Source organism: Rhinolophus sinicus, linkage group LG12 (genome assembly GCF_036562045.2).
Source record: "Rhinolophus sinicus isolate RSC01 linkage group LG12, ASM3656204v1, whole genome shotgun sequence".
Lineage (NCBI taxonomy): Eukaryota > Metazoa > Chordata > Mammalia > Chiroptera > Rhinolophidae > Rhinolophus > Rhinolophus sinicus.
The window spans coordinates 36,066,352-36,091,353 of record NC_133761.1 but is presented as its reverse complement, the minus strand read 5'-3'; the positions used below and the strand labels follow the sequence as shown (position 1 = coordinate 36,091,353).

At 35.3% G+C, this 25,002-nt stretch overlaps 1 protein-coding gene and 1 non-coding gene across 5 annotated transcripts; both read right to left on the bottom strand.

Annotated features, from left to right (window-relative positions):
• Positions 1-83: 83 nt before the first annotated feature.
• Positions 84-22,687, bottom strand: CFAP418 (cilia and flagella associated protein 418). Of its 4 annotated transcripts, none has more exons than XM_074316245.1 (7): positions 22,301-22,687; positions 20,542-20,602; positions 17,994-18,081; positions 15,180-15,244; positions 14,567-14,632; positions 7,060-7,173; positions 84-2,282 (listed from the first exon to the last, which is right to left on the bottom strand). In XM_074316245.1, the coding sequence occupies exons 1-7, from the start codon at positions 22,443-22,445 to the stop codon at positions 2,129-2,131; spliced, it is 693 nt and encodes a 230-aa protein (XP_074172346.1). In that variant the 5' UTR covers positions 22,446-22,687; the 3' UTR covers positions 84-2,128. The 4 variants fall into 4 exon arrangements, with proteins under 4 accessions (XP_074172346.1, XP_019573783.2, XP_074172348.1 ...); XM_019718224.2 differs by having other exon boundaries at positions 7,060-7,155; positions 22,301-22,669; XM_074316247.1 differs by lacking the exon at positions 20,542-20,602 and having other exon boundaries at positions 22,301-22,673.
• Positions 22,688-22,931: 244 nt separating this feature from the next.
• TRNAS-AGA (transfer RNA serine (anticodon AGA)) lies at positions 22,932-23,013 on the bottom strand. The gene has a single exon. It is a non-coding gene; the product is annotated as a tRNA-Ser (tRNA).
• Positions 23,014-25,002: the final 1,989 nt, after the last annotated feature.

The following is a 25,002-nucleotide window of genomic DNA, read 5'->3' as shown; positions in this document are numbered from 1 at the left end:
TTGACATTTTAAAAGAAATTATCAAAATTCTTTCAAATGAATCCCTATATGAACATTTTACTATACAAAAAAAAGTAACTAAATACAGAGTAAAACTATTAATTATTTATTCATTTTTAGGGACAAGGGTTGGAGAGTATAATACAGTTCAAATAAAGTATCTACCTGGCTTGACAAAAAATAGGTACTTTCTAAAGGTAGGAAATTATTATAAATATTGAAAACAAATGGGCAAAACATCTTGCAAGTTTTAAAGATTTTTGCATTTTAAAATTACAGTTCATAAGAAATCATGCTTTTCTTCTACATTGATACTAAAGTAATTGCATTTTGGCTTAAATTACAACTGGTAATTTATTCATTGGTATATAAACATATTATTTCTATGTTTTAGATTAAATTGTACAGTATTAGAAAGCTTAAAAAGTAAATTGCCAACAAAAATATGAACTCATATATACATTTCTGACATTAAGGAATTATTATAATTACTATGTTATGGAATGCCAAACATGGGCAATATATCCAAGTTACAGGATAGTTATGGTTAAATAATAAAATATATTTTCAAATTAATGACTTAGTAAATTTGTTCATTTGAATAAAAAGAAAACATTCCCATTATGACAAATTCCATGGGGTTCTGAATGTGCAATTCTTGTTGCTGTGCCTTTTTTTTGGAACAGGTGACTTTAATCCAAATCCCCGTTTCTGGATACAACTACACTGTGATAAAATTTTAGGGAGTAAAACATTGTTATTGAAAAATAAGATCTGTAAACATATTCTTCATACAAAAATGTGAGCCTCTGCCACTAGGAGATTTGTTCTGTTGCAATGCTAGACTTACCAAAGTAAGTTTTACACATGTGCAAATGTGTCATGGCTAGGAAAAGGATTTTAGTGACCAGATTTTTCTTCTTTGCTTAAGTAGGGTGGTCGGAATGGATTCAGCATAAGACTAAGCAGATCATAACTTTGCTTCAATTACTCCTTTTCAGCATGTCTTGTGTCACACATTTGAACTATATATTAGATACATGCAGTAAAAAGAGCTTTTGGCACACTGGAAAGCCCGCAGAATCTCTCCATTGTGGCTGGGAGCTGGTAATTTTAAGGTAACTGATTTCTGGAATGTGCTGCTATTATAGAGTTCCTCAAGTCTCAGTGATGTCAAGAAGGAGCCCAACAGGTTGGTTCAGTTATGCTTTATTTCTCTTCATGCACTCATCCAATAAACAGTATATTGATCTGATTCTAGCAGAAAAATCAACAGGCTGCCTGAGAAAATATATTACTTGCTGTTCCCTTTACTTGATTGGAGTTTTAAGCATTAAAGTCTAGAAAGTACTGGAAAATCCAACAATGACTTCGTATTAGGCATCTTTCCTTGTGATTTTAGGTGCATCCCTTCCCCCCTCCCAAAATTTATACATAAATGGATATTTGTTAAATTGCAAACTAAATAACTTGATATCTAAATGAAAAAAAGGAGAAATAAGCTAAAATCTGTCACACTTATCATTATTGAACATAAAATTGCTTTTCAGTTGGTGATGTCAGATATAGGCAGTGTTTTCATTTACAATATACCTGTACTCCTGAAAACCCTTCAGTTAGTCACTGCTTACATAGTTTCTGCCATGTTTAAATTATGATATTTGGCATAACAGCTCTGATTAGAGGAGGGTGATGTATATACCCCTCAACGACCTCTGCACTGGCTGGCTTTATCCCCTTTAAATGCTATAAATGAGGAATGTTTATGCTAAGTGTATCAGCAGTCAGTAATACTGCAGTTGCTAATCAAAGGCTATATATTTGTATGAAACTCCAAAATTAAACTTCCATTTAACAGGAAATAGGATGGTAAAGAAGAATTTGGGTAACTCGTTACATTACTTACAAAGTAAAATGTCCATATATCAAAAGCGAATAATTCCAAAATGTTAAAGCTCATTATCTTCTCAAGTCCATTTGGTCTTCAAAAATTTGAATAGTCATTAAATGAAACTTCCTGTTTTTTTCCAAAGGGCATGATACTGCTATGTACCTTTACCTAAATATTATAATGATTAATTGACTGCTCTCATGGATGCATTTGTCTGAATGTGAAAAGTCTGCATTCTTAATGTTTACCACAAATCCAACGCAGTTGATGATCAGTCTGAAGGTCAGTCAGTTCTTCAATAGTTCTCCAGCTACACTGGCAGGCATATGCCCGTGTGCCTTTCTTCTTTACCAACTTAATTTTTAATTTGTGGAATTCTGGCATGTTGTTCCTATTAGTAAAATATGAATGTTTTAGAATAGTGGCTTTGTTCAGTGCTTAATGACAAAAAAAAAGTTCTAATTGCTTTATTTTCCTATCTTTACAACATCTGAACACTAAACAAACCTTGATCCCCTCACACAAACAATAAAAGAGATGTGTCTGAGTTCTTTCTGATGGTATTTCCTTGGTATCCAGTCTTTTTAAATGTTAATTCTCTAGGTCTGTTTATTAAGGCTGTTTAGAACACAAGATCTAAAAGGCTGAAGAATTATTGATTTGTCTTATCAGAGGTGACATGATAAAGAACAGAGTGGAAAGGATGGTTGTTCATCTCCTAACTCAGATATTCACTATACCATATTCTAAAAGCCTGTATTATTGGCAAATGGAGGGCATATAAGAGATATAAAAATAATACGCTTCTGATAGGTTAACTATAGAAATTTTACATTGATAGAGAAAAAGTGCCTTTTGTTTCTTTATGTTGAACTGAAATTATAGCTTTCATTTGTTTCAATGTTTATTTTCTTATAGTATTAGCAACAAAATAAATGCCTATCCTACATTAAATGACAATAATGTTAAAATAACTGAATCAATGGGCAGGACCATCACAAAGATTATAACTATCTGACTTGATGCAATTATTAAAAACTAGAGAAGTTAAAATTTAATTAATAGAAAGTCAATTATGATTTCATGATAATCCATGAACTGAATTCATGTAACTATTACATGGCAGAAAATGAAACAATTCAAAATGAAATGATGAAAAAATTGCAAAGTAAAATGACGAAATACAGTATAAATATTTTAAAAAGATATATATAGTCCTATTGTTACTTTTTATCACTGCAGTAGAAGGCAGGCTATAAAGTGCCCTCTGGTGGCCAATGGACACCACATTCAGTACTGTACCGTACAAAACCCAGGCACAATTTAGAAAGTTAGAACCTAACAAAACCTGAGAGATTTTCTAGGCCAACTGTCTGATTTCGGGAAAATGAGACTTTGACCAGTTAAGTGACTGAGCTAAGGTTACAGGGGAAGAAATGAATCATCCAAGCTTTATCAGAAAGAAAAAAAACTCCACAAAACTAAATGTGTTTAATGAAAACTAAATTGTTAAATGAAGGAAAAATGATCTTTATTCAACCTGCAATATATTTTGATGAAATTTAACATCTGATACCTGATTAAATAATGAGAGGTTTTACGAGTAGGAATCATGAACAGCCAAGGAACTAATTAATACATTTCAAATGCTTTTTAAGCAGCACGTATCTTAAAAGCTTAGAAAAGAAAATAATTTCATTATTTCCCATAAAAAAAAGATTCAATAGAAAAATAAAAGCATTTAATTTAGCTATTATGGCAGGATGGTCAAATATAGATTATGCATCTTTTAGAAAGTTCTAGAACTTGTGAAAGTTAGGATACCCTTATTTCCCCCATTTATAAAATAAGGACAATAAAACAAACAACAGCATGGCGTTTCACTTACGATGTGCAGACTGAAAACAAATGGCTCCCTATGTTCTGCTGGGCATTCAAAGGCACTCTGCAAGCCTTTTATTTTATTTTATTTTATTTTTTAAATTTATTGGGGTGACTCGCTTTCAGTCACCTACTTCTTGTTTCCCTCTGCGATTTTTCCCTTCCCTCCCCAAGTGTTTCATCTACCCTCCACTCGATTACTTTCAGCAGACCACATCCTCACTCAAAAAGCCAGGCCATCAGATGTGAAAGGCCTTCCATCTCCTAGCTTTCTCTGAGAATGCATCAATATCTTACCTCCTCTCACCCAGTTACAGAGGATGAAACTCGTCCTATCCAAGGCTCACTTTCCATCAGAACTCCAGGCCCCAAAGCCTCCAGGACCTCGTTATTCACACACACTTCCCCTCCCATATTTCCCTTACCCTTGACAACATAAACATCAGTGTACCTCCTATCTTAACTAAATGATCCCTTAACTCTGCATTCACTGACAGGCTTCCAAGTTGCCAGACTCCTGGGTCATATCATCCAATCTCATGGTTTCAACTACCACATTACAGATTACATTTCCTACCAGAACTTAAGAGCCACAGTTTTAGCAGCTCCCATAAATGAACATATGAGTATAGCCTCTTCCTTCAAATCTGTTCATCAATTCCCTCTATCAAAGGACAATATCATCGCCCATCAGTGTAAACACAAAACCCAGGATACAGCCTAGACGATGTCTGTCTCTCACCTTTCACAGCCAGGACTACCTCTAAAATATTACTCAAATCCATCTACTCCTCTCTACCCTCCTCACTGCTGTAATTTAGGTCCTCATTTGTTTCCCACTGGATTATCATAACATCCTTCAATAATCCCCATGATTCTAAACTGGCCTGGTTCCCATACAGTAGTTATCTTAAAAAAAAAAAAAAAAAAAAAAAAAAAATCACCTCTATTCAGATTGCTGTCTTGGTTAAAAAATAAAAATAAAAGCCTTCAGTGGTTATACACAACTTGAAAAATGAAGTCCAAATTCTTCAGTATGGCTTTCCTGACTCTGCACTTTTCTATCTTTCTCTCCTACTTCATTCACCTCTTGCCATCTCCTGCCCTTGTATCCAACACTTTCCACTATTTGTAAGCCCTCAAACATGCCATGTGGTTTCACCTGTGTCTTTAAAAATACTTCCTAAAAGAATACCAGTGACCATCTTATTTGCCAGGCAAACTCCTAGTTATTATTCAAGAGTCTGAGGCTTCCCCTGATACCTCAGGGTGGAGTGTATACACCTTGTCCTGTGATACTCCTCTTTCTTTTAACTTACCTCCACTGTCACATTTATCACATTATATTATCACATGATGTTGTTCCCTCTCAAAACTGCATTACTTGAGAGAAGAAACTGGGTCCTATTCATCTTGTGAGCCCAATATCTAAGAACGCCACAGATTAGGTGCTGAATGTCTGTCTGATAAAGGAACACTAATAAGCTCTACAAAATAAAAAATATCACATTAATGATTTCTATCCTATGATGGTAACAGCCTTTTTATTTGTTCCATTCTCTTACTTCCCAAGTATTTCTAAGTATCTTGAGGGCTGAGACAACATTTTCTACTGATACAAATAATTACTTGTTATTATTTGCTTTAAAAATATTGTATTTAGCATACTGTAGAAAGACAAATAATAAATATTATTTATTTTTAACAGTATAATAAATCTTCTAATTCTGTTTTATCTAAAAGTACATATATATTTTTTAAAAAATCAGGCTACCACCAAAATCAAATGATGTCCTTGATAACTCTTAGACACTGCAAGTTCCTCAATACCAACTAAATCACCAGTGAGTTTACTTAATGCCTGTGCTCACACCAGTTTTGATATTACATGCATTCTATTATCCTATACTAGTTTTCTAAAAATTGATGGTTCATTTTAGTGACATATGGGGGTTATTAATCACTTATTAGATTAACTAGAAGATAGTGTCTAGCAGAGGATTTAGAAAAGTCAGAAAAGGCAAAACAGACCTGAAACTAACAGCTGACTTTTTCCAACTATGGAATTAAAAATGGGCTAACCTGACCTGGAATTTTGGGACTGTATTAGGCTTTATTTTGAATTGGGACTGTGAAACCTCTTAAATTTTAATTTTTCCATGTATTTGTACATTTCAATTTTTGTGTGTGTGTGTATGTGCATGTGTGTGTGTGTGTGTGTGTGGAGAAGATTCAAAGTTTTCATAAGATTTTTAAAGTAGTTCTTGATGTGAAAAAGTTTAAAAACTATTAAATTAGAGGAGACTTCCAGGGATTTACACGAGAATGGCTGCCAGAAGAGATGTGGAAGAAAAACTCACCCTTTTCTTTATGCTACTGGAGATGCTACAGTATATTCTGATTACTTGTGTCTGAAAATAGTCTTTGTCTAGGCACAGGTTTAGGGATCCAAAAATGTATGATATATGCACAATTAATTTCTAGCTCTAAATTTTTAGTTAAAAATGTGAATGCATCGTTTTATTTTTATAACTTATAATATTTTTAAAAATTAGGTATTCAGAAAATGTGTAAGAATGTACAAATTGTAAAAGTATGAATAAGACAATTCTGACCACAAGGAGGGAGGCAGACATATAAACCAATCTAAGATTTTCAATCTTATATTACAGTGAGTGTTAAAATAGGTATGAAGTACTGTGGACACATTGGAAAGAATGAATTTACTTCCAAGTTGAGAATGGTGAGGAAATCATGGAAGATGCGAAATAAATTGTTCCCTGAGGGACAGGTAGGGTTTAGGTAGATAAAATGGTAAAAAGGTGTCCTAGAAGGTAGACAGCTTGCACAAAGTCACAGGGTATGGGAATGGGAGTATTAATTTGATGTAGCTAAAAACCTGTGATGGTGAAAAGTATATTGTGGAAAGACAAAGCTGGACAATAAATAGATAGGGGCTGGATTGTGGAGGGTATTAAATGCCATACTAAGAAATTTGGACATGATTCTGTAAGCAGAAGGGTTTTAGGTAGGAGAATGGCATACTTATAGTTATGCTTTAATTCTCAGCAAGGAGGCTATTTCTGTACTGTTGTCCAGAAGTAACATGTCCTTACCCAGACTGACAGCAGACAGAATGAAAGGGGGCAATGGATGAGAAAAATATCGGAGACATAGAGGCCACACATTTTGCATTTTGACCAAGTCCACCAAGAGACATTATAGAAAAATAAGAAATATAAAGTTGTACTTGGTACATTTTTCACAGAAATTCTTTAAAAACATACCTGAAAAACAGATAATCGCATGATTTGTCCCACATATAGTCATTGTAGCTTACCACCCAGAAATCACATGATATACAACGCAGATGGTCACATGCTCTGTTCAGAGAAAAAGAACTGTACATTAAAGACTATCAGTATGTTTAATTATAAAAATATGGTGATTTATTCATAGGATATGCTACATATTACATATTACAGAGCAAACAACAGAAAAGTAAAGATTAATCTGACTATAAATTTTTATAGTAAAGGACTGATTATATGTCTGAACTTCCAGGTTAAATTTCTGCACAAACCCATTTTACTACTATCTTACACACTGATACATATACAAGATTGGACAATTAAGTTTGTGAACTCATCCTAGAAAAAGAGCTATATAACTCATTGCTGAATATCACTATGGTCACCTTCGAAGTAATCCCTTTGGGAAGCTATGCACCAATGCCGGCACCTAGTTCACCCTTCAAAGCAACTTTGGAACTCTTTTTCTGGAATGGCCATCAGAGCTGTTGTCGCATTACCCTTGATGTCCTGAATGCCATCAAAATGTCTTTCTTTCAATATTTCCTTTGTCTTCGGTTGAAAAAAAAAAAAGAAGTTACTGGGGGCCAGATCAGGTGAGTAGGGAGGGTGTTCCAATATAGTTATTTGTTTACTGGCTAAAAACTCCCTCACAGACAGTGAGTGCTGTGAGCTAGTGCATTCTCATGATGCAAGAGCCATGAACTGTCGGCGAAAAGTTCAGGTTGCCTAACTTTTTCATGCAGCCTATTTAGTATTTCCAAATAGTAAACTTGGCTAACTGTCCAGTTGGTACAAACTCATAATGAATAATCCCTCCCGTACCAAAAAAAAGTTAGCAACATCATTGCAACAAGTTCTCGAACTTAATTGTCAGACCTCGTATGCACACATGTACATTGGACCAATATAAAAGAAACAAAATAAATGTATAGCTTTTAGTTTAACGGTTTTCAAATTGTTCCTGAGGGAGATCTTCACTTAAGCTAACTTCTTTAAGTTGCTTCCCTTCCTATTGAAATTTTCAAAGATGCCGCTATCACAGAATTTGCCATGTTATATTGAAATGACTGTCTCCCCTATAAGTAACTTAAGTGCTGGTACAATATCTTATTTGTTTCTGTTTCCACACTATCTGGCATTTCACTCACTTAAAAAATATTTACTGAAAGCCTACTCTGTGCTAGTGAGAGTTTTGTCCTTATGGAGCTTCAATTCTAACGAGAAAAGAAATAAATACTCGATGGAAGGAGAACTGAATCTGGGTGAAGAACACACAATGGGATTTATAGAAGATGTGATGTAGAATTGTGCACCTGAAATCTATGTAATTTTACTGACAATTGTCACCGCAATAAATTTAATTAAAAAAAAGAAGATTTCAGAAAGTTAACATTTTCCAATTTATTAAAATTTCCATTAAAGTAAAAAAAAAAAAAATAGATTTCAGAAAGTTAACATTTTCCAATTTATTAAAATTTCCATTAAAGTAAAAAAAAAAAAAAAAAAAAAAGAAATAAATACTCATCACAACGTTAGAAGATGAAAAGTGCTTCAAATGTAATAATGAGTAAATAAAATTTGGAGTACTAGGAGGGAGTGGGTTGCAATTCTAAATAGTGGCCTGCATAGTCCTCTCTGAGAAGGTATATCTGAGCAGTTTAAATGGAAGTGGTAGCTGGTAAAGGAAGTGGGGTTAAGAAAAGGTTTTATTTAAGAAAGTAGGGAAAAAAGCATGTTTATATGTTGATGGAAAAGATGTAGTGACAGGCAAAATACTGATGCTGCAGGAAAGAAAGAGGGCAGAATTGCTAGAATTATGCTTAGCATGTAACAGGTACTTAATGAATATCTGAGGAACTGAAATGCCAAGCAATTCTCAAAACTCATATACTACATAGGGACTTTAAGAGTAAAATGATAATATATGGCAATAATTATGAATTGCTGTTACAATTTCATTTGTATAATAATTGTGATTACTTTAAAGAAACCTCTATTGTTGGAAGTATTTAAAAACTAGAATCAATATATATTTGATCATCTAAACATTAAAAGGAAATCAGAGTTTTTAAGATACGCAAACCAAAGTGAAAAGACCAGTAACAGAGTGGAAGAAAACATCACAACAAATAAAGGAAAAATTTAAAACATATTTTCAATCTCACTAATACTGGTATTATAGTAGTTAAGAGTGTAGACTCAGAACATAGATTGCCTAGCTTCAACTGGTTCCACTATTTACTAACTGTGTAACTGCAGTCCAGTAACTCAAGTTCTCTGTGACTCAGTTTCCCTACATGTAAAATGGGGATACTAATAATACTTACACATCTCATAGAATAATTATTATGAGGACCTGATGAGTTGATATTGGTGAAGTGTTTATAACTGCCTAGCACCTAGTGTTTTTTAAAAGGTAAAATATAAACAATTAAAATTTATAGCAACCACGAAAATAAATTTTTTTACCAATTAAGTTAGCAAAAATTAGCACTCTTAGACATTTCTGGTAGGTATATGAATTGCTATAACCTTTGGGGGAAAATCTTGGCATTATTTTAAAGTTAAAATTATCCCTAGCTGTTGCATTAGCAATCCTATTTTGGGGAACCATATAATTAAAAGTACCAAATAAGCATATATTTCAAGAATTTGTACTGCAATATTGTTGAAGTGACAAAAAACAAGATACCACTTGGATATCTACCAAAAAGCGAAAAGACTGAATAATATACAGTACATTTATACTATGGAATATTAGGCAGCTGATAAAGAGAATTAATTTACCAACTGACCTAGAGGGATGGCCAAAGCAAGGTGCACCGTAACATATACAACATGTTCCTATTTTTGTGAAAGCAACCAAAAAAAAATCCTATATAGGTGTTTATAAGGTAAGAACATGGAGAAAAACACGGAAGGTTATACTCGTGTACTATGCACTTCACACTGGTTGTCTCAGGAATGGTGGGAATGGAGGGGAGGGAAGGAGATTATCTTTCTCTTTATACATTTTTCAAGTTTGCTTTCATTTTTTCAATAAGGATATCATCTTTTGACAATTAAAAAAAAAAATAAAACCCATACTTAGATTTTTTTTACCACGTATTTCCCTTAAAATTCAGATATGGTAACTTGAAAATTGCAATTTTTTTTGGCCTAAAATTTCCTTTGAGAATGCTTTCTATTTATAAAATTATTATTAATCATAACAATAATTAAACATTCAAACTCTATATGTTTCATAAGCAATTCCATATTTTCTTTCAAACTGTTAGCAATTTATGATGTTGTATCATATACATATGGAAATTCAACACAATTATATTCGTACACATTTGAACTTGAATTTTGAATGTACACGTCAGGAAATGCAAAATGATGGTTCCCAAAGCTGCCATAACTTGCTTTCTCATGCATATGTAGTTTATTACATGATTGCACAGAGTGTTAACTTTAATGCCTTAATACATATGTGCAATTTGGCTGAATTATTGCTGTTGTGGGAACTATAATTTTGAATTTCCTGACATTCTGTATGTGTAAAATCTCAACCATAATGTTAAATACAGCCTTTTAATTTAATTTAAAATTTAGTAGTTTATTCAAATCTATTCACACTACCACATTTTCTTACAAACACTGTCCTTTGAGAAAAATAAAAGTAACTTACAGCTAAGAAATCACTCTGCTGCTACGATTCACTCTCTTAGATCATAATTAGTACCAGTCTATAGACTAATCCAGTCTTAGAAGTAGGTTAAAAAATAATTAGGAGAGTAAAATTCAATTCGGCTTGAAAATAACACCTTGGTTTTATCTATACCTTATTAATGCCAACACACTTCTTACTCCTCTTTCTCCTTTCCACCAGCTGGGCAAAAGACTCAAATCTTTATACTCTAAAGTCATTCAGCATTACTTCCAAATCAGAACTCCACCCGGGAATCAAACAAAACACACGGAAAACAGGCAGAATAGACTCAATTTCCATCATGCCCTGGTCATGTAAATCATGCTTATTTTCAGGATTTAAAACTATTTCTCTTCCATAATTATGTATACATAGAGCATAGCTGAAAGTCATGATTCCAATGAAAGATAAACTGTCAGATATCTTTCTCTAAAATATGGAGGGAATAGACTATGAAGGTGTCACCAACAGCTTTGTCCCCTTGTTCAGCTAATAAGTGGAATCTTTACTATTTTAAAGATGTTTATGATGGGAATGCCCAAAATCCAGCCCAATATAGTCTGTGCCCAGACCCCACCCTGAGGTTCTCAGCTAACTACTGTCAGATCTTCACAGTGGATTAGGGTAATCTTAATGTTTGGACAGTTGGAAAATCATAGCAGCTGCAGCAGCAAAAACAGCAAAGGTTTTCCCCTTACATTAGATTTTCTAATACATTATTATATGGCCTTCTGCAAACTGGTATGCTAGACGGAATAATGGAGTAGGAATCAAGTTACACATTTGAGTCCTTGCTTTGTAATAATATATGTGACCTTGGGTAAGGCACATTACTTGGGAATCATTCTTAACAGCATTCTCTCCTACCTCCCATAACCATTTAATTCACTGAATTCTGTCAATTCTAGATTCTAAATAGCTCAAATGTAACACCTTTTCCTTACAGACACTGCCTCTACTCAGATCACAGCTATTATCATCATCCCTTTGCTGCTGATGATATTGCCCGCTGATTCATCTCTCTGGGTCCTCTCCTGTCTTGTCCCTCCAACTTCCAATCCATTTTCCATTCAGCAGCCAAAATGACTTTCTTTAGAAACACAAATATGACTAGGTCACTCCATTTGCTAAAAACAAACAAATAAACCACCAGTGGCTTCCACTGCATATATGACATACTTTTTCTAAAATCCTCCAGAGAACTACAGGACTTCAAACCAAATGTCCCTTGACTACCTCTCTGGCCCCATCGGGAGCCATTCTTTCCCCCACTCATTATGCTCCAGCTCACCCGAATGGGCTCTGCTCCTCCAACACTCTTTCCCAGCTAAGGATCACCTCATATGGCATGCCCTCTGACTCCAATGGTCCCCTCTCTTTGCTTAACTCCTACTCACTTTTCATATTGTAGTCTGATTAAATGTTACTTGCTGAGGGAAGCATTCTCTAACCCTTCACATGAGCTTGGGTGCCAATTATCTATGTTTATAACACTTTCCCTTCACATTACATATTATGTGGAAATTAAATACTTATTTGTAGAATTATCTGTTTAGTCTCTCTCCTCAGACTGAAAGCTCATTGAGGGCAGGTAAGTGTTCATTTATTTGTTCACCACAATGTGTTCGTTCACTCAAAACTTAGGACCCAGCAAGCAGGTGGTTAATTCACGTGTTTGATGAGTTTAACACCAGTGCCTCAATTTCCTCATTTACAAAATGGAGTTAAAAATTCTTGCTTTATCTCCATCTTGTTTTTTTTTTTTTCCTGTGAAGCAGGTGAAAACCAATATGCATATATAAAAAGTGCTCTAGACAGTATAAAGTACGTTACACATAAAATGTTTTACATGTACATGAACAGGTATGTGCTTATCTTTCTGTGGATGTAGATCTGTGTCTAAAAAATGGCGGCCGATGACTGGTATCTTGGTAATGGGTGAGGAAGAAGCAATCTGTGAATGCAAACATTTACTTGTGCACATATATGCAAATGGTATATGTTTTCTGCTTTTGTAGCTGTGCAGAAGGTAGGAATGGGGTTTGATGGATTTTGGCATTCTCATGGGTCAATATCATGTAACAGGACCCTCAAGCTGAAAAACAGGTCATTCTTTTGTCCCCTGAAATTTCACCTGGAACAAGACTCTGCTATTAAGGAACCAAATCAAAGAACATGTAAAAAATACTATATAAAAGAAAATCTTAATGAAATATTTACTTTTTGGAAGTAAAACAGAATACATTATCTTAAAGACCATTTTTAAAATCAAAAGACACCTGTAAGTAAACACTAACACACAAATTCTGAGATAAAATGGAAAAGTAGTAGCAGGATATAGGATTCCTACTGCTGAAATATAACATAATCATTTCCTTGGAAATGGAAATGACTATGACAGTCAGTCCCACTGAGTTGACACAAATAGTCAGGATTGACAGTAACCCTTCTTAAAGGGCAGTTTGTACCTCTAATTCTCTGTATAGGCAGTCCTCAATGCATGATGATTGAAGTGCTATCAATTCTCACAACCCATATAGAAGGCAGCACCCAATGGACTGCTACTGTGTTTCCCCGAAAATAAGACCTAGCCAGACAATCAGCTCTAATGTGTCTTTTGGAGCAAAAATTAATATAAGACCTGGCATTATATTATACTATATTATATTATATCATATTAGACCCAGTCTCATATTATAGTAAAATATAATTTTTATTATATTAATTTTTGCTCCAAAAGACACATTAGAGCTGATTGTGGGGCTAGATCTTATTTTCGGGGAAACACGGTATTAGCCTTTCTGCTGCCTGGTGTTCCTGGTACAGGCTTCCCTAGACCCCATTTCCTTTTGTTATTACAGCCCTTCTTTCCAGGTTTCCTAGAATCTAGACAAGCACAACATCAACTCTTCAACAATGTCTTTTTCAGATCCCACTTCTATTATTTAATATAACAGTTATCCCTCCTGAAATGTGGTCAACATGTAATCATATATCTTAGTCTTTTCTTTCCTAAAAAAAATTATCAGAAAATAGAAAGTGTTTTAGGAATAATTAGACAAAAAAATAATAATCTAGGTAAGTAGGCCTCTGCAAAGATAGAATCGAAAGTACCAGGACAACAGAAAAATTTGCTTAAAACCAATCTGTTTCCCCACATTATGACAATGAGCATGCAATATGCTAGGAGAACGAGGCCAATATGGGCTTCGGATAGGTACCATCAGGACCATAGGACTGCCTTAAAGAGGTACTGTGTGAGACAGTGAGTATAAGAAAGGGTGGGGAAGGGATAAAGAAAGGAGGCTTTCTGGTTTTTAAATACGTAAAATCAAGTGACTATACTTGGGAACTTTTTGGGTACTGCAGATTATCAGCTTTTCATGCTGTTTGGCCAAGTTAGTGTGGGTACATATCATGTAGCTGCATGGCTACATTGCTTTACCTGTCTTAGCCACTGGCTTCCACTACCTGGAAGGAAAAATGACAAAGTAGAAGCTCATTCTCCTGGTGTCCTGTGGAAGCCAAGCTGGGAGTGGAGTGATCCAGGCACTTCAAGTGGGGCTTAGAAAAGGGTATCAACATAATGAACAACACATACTCAACATCATAGCTTTAAATAGCTATCACCCAAGAGTAACAAACATTTCCGTAAAGTGTTCTTGGGTTGGCTAATAAAATATTCCTCATTATGAAACAGATTAATGACAAAATGATAAGAACTATGTCGTAACAGGGTATCAATTTGGAAAAAACGAATCAGAAGGTATATTTCTGACATCATACCTCTGTGAAGTAGTTGTTCCAACCCCGCACGGAACAGTGCTTCCACCAAGGTACACTGGGCTGCAACTAGACATGTTCAATAGATGGGAGAAAATGAAATTACAAGAAAGAAATATGAGAAGTTAATTTGGCCTCAATGACTCGATAGTCTTGTAATCAAATTGTATATTTTCCTGAGCAAGCCAACTCTTTTAAAGAGGTATTTATTCCAGGATCACTGTTTTATTGGACAAAACCTGTACATTTAGGAACACTCAAGGAGTTAAAATGAGTCACAGAAAAATCTGCTTGCCAAATAATGTAAGGGACAAAGTAAATACTAAAGAATATAACAGAACATTAATTTTGAGAAACTTCACATTTACCTTTTTTTTTTTCCACATGGCAGAAAATTATTTACAATAGCAATTATCTCCCGTTCAAGTTCCTTTACACTAAGAGGTCACAGACCATAAGAACACTAAAGATATTGCTATTGGTCTTTCTCCTGAAAGCCAACCAGTGCTTTGTTGTAAAATGTCACTGCTGTTTAAATGGTAATAAAATCAACTAGACTATGCTCACAGTCTTTGCTCACTAGTGTGTATAACTCACCAGAGCAATGTCAGCTTACCTTTTACCAAGGTCTTGAATGGAAGCTCTGACAGATGTATTACCTGAAGATTTAGATTTTAATTTCTGTTAAAAAAACAAAAGGCAAAGAGTAACTTAGACAATTGTAACATGAAAACTAATATTCTTTATTTTATAACAAGAATATTTTTTAAATGACGTAAACAAAAATTTTGTATCATTTTAAAGTTTCTGAAATAAAAACAATGATCAAAACCTTTTAAAGGCAAAAGGAAAGTAGACCTCCCCGAGGTATTTGCAAATTATTCTTTTAGTATAGGAAATTGATATACTGCTATTATTAGCATGCTAAGATTTAGAGTCACTTTATAACTCTTCAGTTAATACTAGAGTTTAACGATTTAATATGAAGGACTTTCTATTTAAACCTCATCCTGGAAAAATTCAATTGAGGAGGAAAAAAACCTGACTCATTTTTAAAGGCTGTGAATGGTACTCACCTGAACTAAAAATAAACTAACCAAACTCCTGGGTAACTTCAGGAATATTAATTTTGATCAAATGGAAAGATATCAACCAATAGGCATTCAAGGAAAATGTAGAGCTACATAGTCACAACCATACAGTAGTTCCTATATGGTTACATAACATCATCATCATTAGCAGGCATTTATTAAGTGTTAACTGGCATATGGTACCAAACAATATAAACCAACCCACATACTAGGACCACCGCCAAAGAGGGGAAGTGAGATGGAGAAAAGGCAATTTAAACTATGCAGAGACATTCCTTCATTCTACCAAGTAGGTGAGGAAATTTAAGGCAAAAATATTTCATTTTACTATTTCTCTTAACTCTTTTATTTGATATTAAACAGAACTGGAAAAACTTTTGGTGCATGTCTGAAAAAGAATAATTGCATGATTTTCTATTTTTCGGAGCATGTTTCATGTACCATCCAGGTTCACACTTATGACTCGAAGCTGGCATACTGTGATATTTATTGTGTTTCTGGGCTTTCCCGTGTGGGTCTGAGAGCAGTTCAGAAACATAAAAGAGTGGGCGAACGTCAGGGGAAGGAGCAGTACTCTTAGCATGATGTGGTCTCTAAGGACAAGGTGGGCATGGACCAGCCATTCACAGACACTTTTCCTCATCCAATCAATGTTTTACAAAGACCTGTTCTCATTCAGAAGTTTATTTGTGTTGCTTTCTCCCTTGCAGGCTGGAAAATTAGATATAACTGAAAAAAGGAGCACATAGAAGAGTATACAAAAGTTTATTTCTTCATGATTCTACTTCTATTTCAAATTTGTGTATCTAAAAGTCAAGCCAGAGAAGTATTTCCTTCTGCTGAAATACTTTAAGATGAAGAAACAGTGCCCCACATACAGATGTGCATCCTGTAGTACTTAATAATTACTCAGATGATCAATGAATCGCATCATGTAGTTGCTCTATTAAATTAGATTGCTGTTCAGCATTTATGACGCATTCTTTTCCTCAGAATATTCAACACCACTGCCATTGTGTTGACAGGTTAAGCAACTAGGCTATCAGCTTATTAATTTATCTCAGATGAATTAAATAAAATTAAATGTAGAGACAAAAAAGATCTTAAGATCTATATTAGTAATTTTATTTTTCATCTGTCTCACCAAAATATAAGTTGCCCACATCCATATCCTTAACACCACCACTGCCTCGTGATTTTCATTCCACTGTCTTGTTTTAATTTTCCCTACCTTTAAAGAAACCTTTGGTATTATATTTATTTCTTAAGATTGTTTTCTTTCTTTGTGGTCCTTGTAATTTAGACTCCCATGTGGTCTTTCTTTTAAACATAACAAATATATTTTGCAATCACCAAAGTGGTAAAAATTAAAGTATATAAATTCTCATACACTGCTGGTAAGAATATAAACGATACAGCACTTTGGAAAACCCTTTGGCAATGGGTAGAAAAGTTTAAAATGAGCACACCTTATAACCTTAGCAATTCCTCTTCAAGGTTTATAAATCCTAGAGAAACTCCTGTAGATGGGCAAAAGAAGACATCTAAAGATATCTGAAGAAGCATTGTTTGTAAAAGCAACAACTGGGCACAACCTAAATGTCCATCACCAGAGAAGTGGATAAATAAACTGTGGTAGAGTTACATGAGGTATTATACATCAATGAAAATTGTTTATATTTACATACATATGTAATAAAAGTATAAAAGTATGGATAGAAAGAACAGTGACTACCTCTGGGAAGAAAGGCAGTAGAGTAGGATTTGGGGAGTTCTTAAACTATAATTTTTATTTCTTTAAAAAAATCCAGAGAAGCAAATATGGCAAAACATTAATGTATGTTCAATATGAGTGGTAAATATGTAGGGGGTTGTTATATTACTTTACGAGCTTTTCATAAAGTTGATATAGATACATAAGCATTTAAAAATTAAAATATTAACAATTTTCTCATGGTTCATGGAATAACAGCAATGGCATTGCATCTGAGATGCTAAGCACATTCCTATAATGAAAACTGTTTTCGGTCTTTTAGAAAAGTGTTCTTAGAGTCTACAAATAAATACAGGCAACCAACTTCAACTATGAGTTGACAATTGTTCTAACAGTTTTTCTAATTTCGCATTCTTGCTGAGAAATGAATAACCAAACACATGGTGAGAATTTCTGATATTTTATTTCTTCTACAACTCTAAGTGGAATAATTTATTTAAATGATTATATTTCTCAGAATGCAAAGGACTATAGATACTTGTGCATTTTATAAGTTTTCAGACTATTCTAAACATGTCTTGAAATAATGAAAAAAATTATCGCACATTTATAACACTTGACTTACAAAGGGTTTTTTATTAAAGTTGGGCTCTTCAAATATTTCATTAATAAGACTGTCAAGATCATCTTCTTTTTTAAATGTTTCTGTTGATCTGAAAAACAAAATAAAACAGCTGAAGCTTAAGAGCAGATAAAGTCAGGCAGTATCAGAAGAGTTTTGTTTAAATAAAGTATATTATTACAGTTGGTAATAGAATGATGAACATGATGTTAATTAATTTTTTTCCTGCTATGGACATAACCTAAGTTTGCTGAGAGAAAAATATAGTTTATCAGTTACAAATTCACACATGTACTTTATCATTGCATACTTAAGATGTTTAAAGCAATACATTATATTCAAGAGAAAGCTGGGCATGTACTTTTTTAACATCAACCACTATATAAAGAATATAAAATATGTACAATTTTAAGTAGAACCTGAGAATTATGATAATTTTAATGTCTTTCTAATTTTTTCCCTAAGAGTTTCATTGTTAAGTTACACTAAATCTTTTTACTAGGGGAGCCAAAGGTTATATACTCAAGTGATCAATACAAAAAAAGAAAGAGCAATTATTTGTTTGACAATATTTTAACTACCTTTCTAATTTCTGCAGGTAAAGCCATCACAGGATTATTGATACAAACTGTTACTGCATGGAACTTCTATTTAATAGCTAACATTTACAGAATACTTACAATATAGATGAAGAAACAGAGACAAAGAGATTCAGAAACTCATTCAAGTTCATACAAATAGTGAGAGACGCTTGGAATTGAATCTAAGGCAGTCTGTACACTTAACACATTACACTCTTTAGAGTTTATGTTACAGATGCTGTATATCAACTTCATAACTTTATTGGACCATTTGATTATATGGCCCTTGTTATTGCTTGGAGTAAGATAATTAATCTGATGTAAGAAAATCCAGAGACTGCTGCCTTAGAGTGAACACTTGATTCCATCTATTTCCAGGGTTTGCCTCTTCAGTTGTTCCCTTTTATCCCTAATGTCTTCCACTCTGTACTGACTCCTTCCCTTGATTTATAAGCATGCTTAAGACTTTGCTTTTCAAAGAAACACTCCAAACAACACTCTTGAATCTGTCACCCTCTCTTACTTACTACTGAAGAGCGGTCTATATTCATTATTTCTACTTCCCTACAAGTATATTGGATTTAGCATCAGCTGGAAACCTGGATGAGGGTTTCTCAACCTTGGAACTACTGACATTTAGGGCCAGATAATTCTTTGGAACGTGTGTGCGGGGAAAAGAGGAGGGCCACTGTGCACTGTAGGGTGTTTTACCGTGTCCCTGATTTCTACCCACTAGATGCCAGTAACACATCCTTCCCTAGCTGTGACAATCCAAAATGTCAAAACACTGCCAAATGCCTCCTGAGTGGTAAAATCATAACTGGTTGAGAACTACTGACCTAGTTTAAATTAGTTAACCTCTCTGAACCTCAAACATTTTATCTGTAAAAAGGAGATCTAGAGATCTAGACAACTCTTTAAAACTTCGTGTACTATTTTATTTCTGGCCTCTACATCCCTCAACTATAGTGAAACTCTTCTCTCAAAGGTCACTACTGACCTAATTACCACACTCAATGGTCTTTCTGATTTCCAATCCTTTTTAATCCTTCAGAAGCATCTGACATTGTTGGATACTAACTCCTTTTATGACAGCAGGTTGCTAAAATGTCTTGAAATTTTCTCCTCCTTTGGTTTTCATGATATACTCTCTGGGTTCTGCTCTCATATAATTTCACAATTTCAAGAATCAGATGCATTCAAACTTTACCGACATAATCGGTACCTTTAGGGATCCATACTGTCAGCCTACATAAGATTTTGGTCTGTTATTAGATCACACAATTTTATGATGACTACACTTGTCTATGCTTTGCTAGAGAAATGACAAAAAAAAAAAAAAAGCCATCATTTCATTAAGAACTTATGTAAATTTTAAAGAACAGGGTAATATATTTTTATTTTTCTGTTCTTTTGATACTGTAACATAAGACTCTTAATCGAAGGTTAATAAACATTTATTGGTTCTATCTGTACCTTTGCTTCTTATAGTCTAATCTTGATTTAATATATAGTTTTTATCAAAAATAAAAGGTATATTCTAAATAAAAGAAATACAAACACTTGAAACCCACAATTAAATGTGACAGGTACATATAAAAGCTTAAATCAAGATCTACAATGTTCTGATGGAGTTGGAAATATGACCTTGGGCAACTTAAGTCTTTTTTAAGTCTTGGTTTACGTCAATGAAATGGGATGACAGTGTTCACCTCACAGGGTTGCAGAGATTAAATGAAATACCACATATAAAGCACATAGCACATACAAAAGATTCAATATATGTTAGCTATTATTATAGCTATTACCTAGGAGGTTATGATATTATCTGTAAACATTCCCATCTGTATCATCCTGAACCACTTTATTACTATTGCATTTCAAACTGCATCAGTCTTTTAAAAAATTAATCCCATATTTCTCTTTATCATTTTGAACACTTCAAAAAATTGCATGTTTTGACCACTTACATTAGCAATTGTTCCTGGTATCCAGATGTAACATGGTCATTTATTATTTGCAGAACTATCACTTTAAGAGACAATTTCAGTATGTTAACTCTTATAAGGAAAAGATAGTCTACATCACTATACAATAATCAGCAGGCAGTCTCCTGTTAATAAATTCATAACATAAATAGGTTTCTAACTTTTAAATATCAGTTTTGGCTAAGGACAAAATTTTAATGTTTGGCACTATATACCAGGTAGGGGCTGTATTTGGTATTCGGTTTAGGGTCTTTGTAGCTGTTTTTTGCATAATTTATCTTTACAACTACACTACCAAATGAAAACTTTTATCACATGACTGGTTTGCTACAACTTTTATAAATGTATTACTGAAAAATCTGATGTAGTAAGGTGGGATGGGGTACTAGAAGCATTATGGATGGATTTTAGTAGTATAATAACAGGCTCTGGAGAGGCATAAAAGGACCTGTGCTTGAAGAGGATCCATCTTAGCAGCCCTTTCCATTTTAAGCTGCCTGATGGAAGATACCCTAATCCTCTGCACTAGTAGTTCTAAAATGGACAGGCTCTGGAAGGCTCTTTGATAAACTGTCTCCATTCCTTAAAGGAATGAATAAAAAGAGTAATAGAAATCTCAAGGTAACATTGCTGTGGGATAGGGATAGGTGTGCCGGAATGAGTATCTAAGGGTGTCCAGCATAAAGATAATTATCTACAAATTAATGAGTGTTGTTTGCATAAATATCTCATCAAATGAGCATTAGCCCATTAAAAGTAGTCACTGTATGTAGTTGGCTCTACATTTATTTTTTAGAATGCTGCCCAGTACTCAATTAATTTTTAGAACTTGTTTCTGAACTTTAGAATCTTTTCTATGTATTTATGTTCTGAGGGTGAATTTTTGTAAATAAATAAACGTCATTAGAGGTAAGTCTGGTAAATTGGGTAACAACAAAGTTGAGTAATATTTCTGGGAAATCATACACATGTGCACCAAAACAAAAACCACAGATACAGCCATAAATTAACAAGAACGCCTTTCTTGGGTTGTTCCAAAGCTACCTCTGTGTAATTCTACAAACGTTTCCAACAGGTTCTAGGAAGTTACTGTAGAGGGTCCCAAGTCATCACTTTGAAAGGCAATTCTCATTATGACGCAAAATTTTTTCTGTTTTTGGGATTGTGGGGAGAATTATAATTACAGTATCAAAAAAAATGACAAATTCGAAAGGTAATTCGGATCAAAACCCAAAAGACTTAAGAAATTTCCCCAAATTCTTTGAGCTAAAGAAAAACAAAAATCAGCTAATGATGACAATAGAACGGAATCGTTTACTTCAAAAGTTGGTCCAAGGATTACTCAATTTCGGGAATGGGGTCAGAGACAATAGGTTGAGGTTCTTTGTACCGGTACCTCACAGGGGGTACAGAACCGCCTTCGCGGCTCAAGAGAGCGCGCCTACACGGCACCGCTCTCTCCTCACCTCCTTCAGGACCCTCTGGGCTCTGCCTGGCTGAGGCCTCGAGCTCTCAGAGGCGGGTCAGCTCTCTGGGACTTGCCCGGGGGCGGAGTCGGGCCTCGGGAAGAGATACGCCAGAATCCTCGTGTACACGGAGTTGAGGTGTGGGCGGCCCCGGGGCTCGGGAACTGAGGGTCTGGGCCCTAACAGGGAGAAGAGCTGGAGATTTCCGACGGAGGGGCGGCTTTAGGGCTTGGAGCAGGCTTTACCAGAACAGCCCACCCCTCCCGTCCGTTAACCTGAGATTCTCTTTCGCCTCGGCTCGGTTCCAGTCGTTGCTGAGGATGCCGCCGCCGCCGCTGCAGCCTCCGGACCGCTCGACCTTGCCCAGGCAGAATGGGTCTGGTCTGCAAAACTTGGACTCGACCTCATCCAAGAGCTCATCCAAACCCTTCGCCATCTTGAGTCCTTACGTTTCCCCCACTCCAGTTACCAGGGGCAACGCGAGAACCCGCCTCGCGCGCCCTCAGCTGCGCCCACCGCTGCGCATGCGCGCTCCTTCCCGAGGCGGACCTGGCGTCCGCGAGGACTTTTCGCTGACAGCACTCCTGCAAAAGGGTGCTGTGGGTCAGCGAGGTCTCGTGGCGCCGGGGTCCTCGCAGGGCCAGAGGTCGGAGCTGTTCCTTCCTGAGAGACGTCAGGACACTTTGCTTTTCATCGTGCCAGGTTGTCTGACGCATATTGGCCCCATCTCCCCCTTCTGGTTGTAACTACAATCACACTACTCCCTAGCTCCTTTATCCACTCCTCTTCCGACTCCACTGGGGTCCTTTTGTATTCTAGCCGTTTATATAAACTCCTTAAATGATCCGTTGGAAAGTTGAGAACTCTCCAAAATGAAAACAAGTATCTGCAAAAGCCTTGGTTTCCCGTAGTCGGCAGGATTCGAACCTGCGCGGGGAGACCCCAATGGATTTCTAGTCCATCGCCTTAACCACTCGGCCACGACTACTTCTGTCTCTAAACTACACAGTAAAATCTATATAGAGTATATACACAAGTGTCTACAGTAACACTACGGATCGCGAGAAAAATATTGCAAAGCTGTCAGATAAGAGAATCTTTTCAGATTTTTGAAAGGACTCAGAGCATATCCTGTCCAACTTTTTTTTTTCCATCTGAAAAAACTGATTTAGTCAAAATTTTAAACTTCGAATTAGAAAACAGAAGAAAGGGAGTAAAATCCAGTACTACTGCACACCTGCTTACGTTTTGAAGGAATTATTTCCCGGAGGGAATCTGGAACCTCGAGGCACCTGATCAGCCTTGGGTTTCCTTGCGTTGATCCCAGCTCCATTCCTGGTCTTCGCTCTTAGACGAACAGCTCCCAGAACCCTTTTTTTGTTTTCATCCAATGGGCACTATAATGCTATTACCAGCCAATTTAAATTTATTATGCAGGGTCATTCTGTCCCACCGTTCCATAAGAGCTCTGCTTTGAAAAGTGTAATGCGTGATAAAAATGTAAGGTGTTGTCATCTAATGGCATTCCTATAGATGCTATGCACGGTGTAACCCGAGCTTTGAATACTTCTAAAATGGGGTAGCAAAGAGTTTGGTACTTTTGGAAACTGGAGATAGTTTGACCCAGATGATTTAGTAACTTCATTTATTTGGTTTGTTTTTGTTCAAAATATTTTTAATGTCCCTGAAGAGCAGCGTGCTGTGTTGTGCTGGAGCGAATGTTACCTGTTCGTTAGAGCTCACCTTTAAATTTTCACGAATTTTGGGAACCAGTTGTTAAATGCACCCATTATTAAAAATTAAATTATATAAACTTAAAATTAAATGAACTATATTAAAAACAAAAATAATACTAAAAAATCACTATGGTCTAGTTATTTCACTACATTTTACTACAATTTATGCTGTTGATGTTATTTACATCTATTGTATCTGAAACACTATACAGTGGGTTGCTCTTAACTTCCCATTCAGTGATGTCACTTGGGTAGCTTGAAATCAGCCTTTGTGGATGTATTTACACCGGAGAAATTGTGAATGCTACAAAATATAGCTTTTTCTCCCTAAGAGTTGCATACGAAACATTTACCAGCACATCACTAATGTTACCATCAGACCAACCTTGAATATTTTCTGCAAGGTAACACTCCTTATCTGTAGGGCTCCTCTGGTTATTCTCCCTGCAGCTTTGTTTTAACGATTAGAATCCTGGCATGTTGTATTTCTCACTCAATTAAAAAAAATTTTTTTTCCTCCAAGTTGCCTTGCAGGGTGATTGTATTTGGAATTGTCCTCCAGTGGAGAGACAGGAATAAGCCATTTGATATTGAAGTTGCCTTTGCAACATGGTTCCAGGGGGAGCAATGCATCATTGCCATCCAGTTTAACTGGCTTAAATTAATGATTTGATTTTTCTCTAGAAAAGATGAAATCTAAGATGGTATGTGCCATGTAAGTGACTGTTGAACAACACAGGGGTTTAGGGGTGCAGACCTCTGTTCAGTCAAAAATCTTCTGTAAATTTTGACTTACCTAAAACTTAGTTGTTCTTTGGTATCCACAGGGGATTACTTCCTGGACCCCCCTGTAGATACCCAAATCAGTGGATGCTCAAGTCCCCCAATATAAAATGGTGTAGGTAGAGTAATGCATACAGGTGGCCAACTATACCAACATAAAATGGTATAGGTAGAGTAATGCATACAGGTGGCCAATTGCAACTCCCAACCATGGATGGAAACAGTACAGGTATTTCTTGAAAAAAATCCCTGCTTAAGTGGGCCAGTTGAGTTCAAACCCACGTTGTTTAAGGGTAAACTGTCGTTGAAAGAATCGATTAGCATGTAGATTTGCATAAAGTGAAAAGATAAAAAAGGAAATTTTTCTAGTTGTGTGTTTTGTTTGTATGAATATTAGAGAAAAAGTGGAGCTTATTTGCTGCTTCTTCCACTCCCATTCCCATTTTAAGAAAATACCA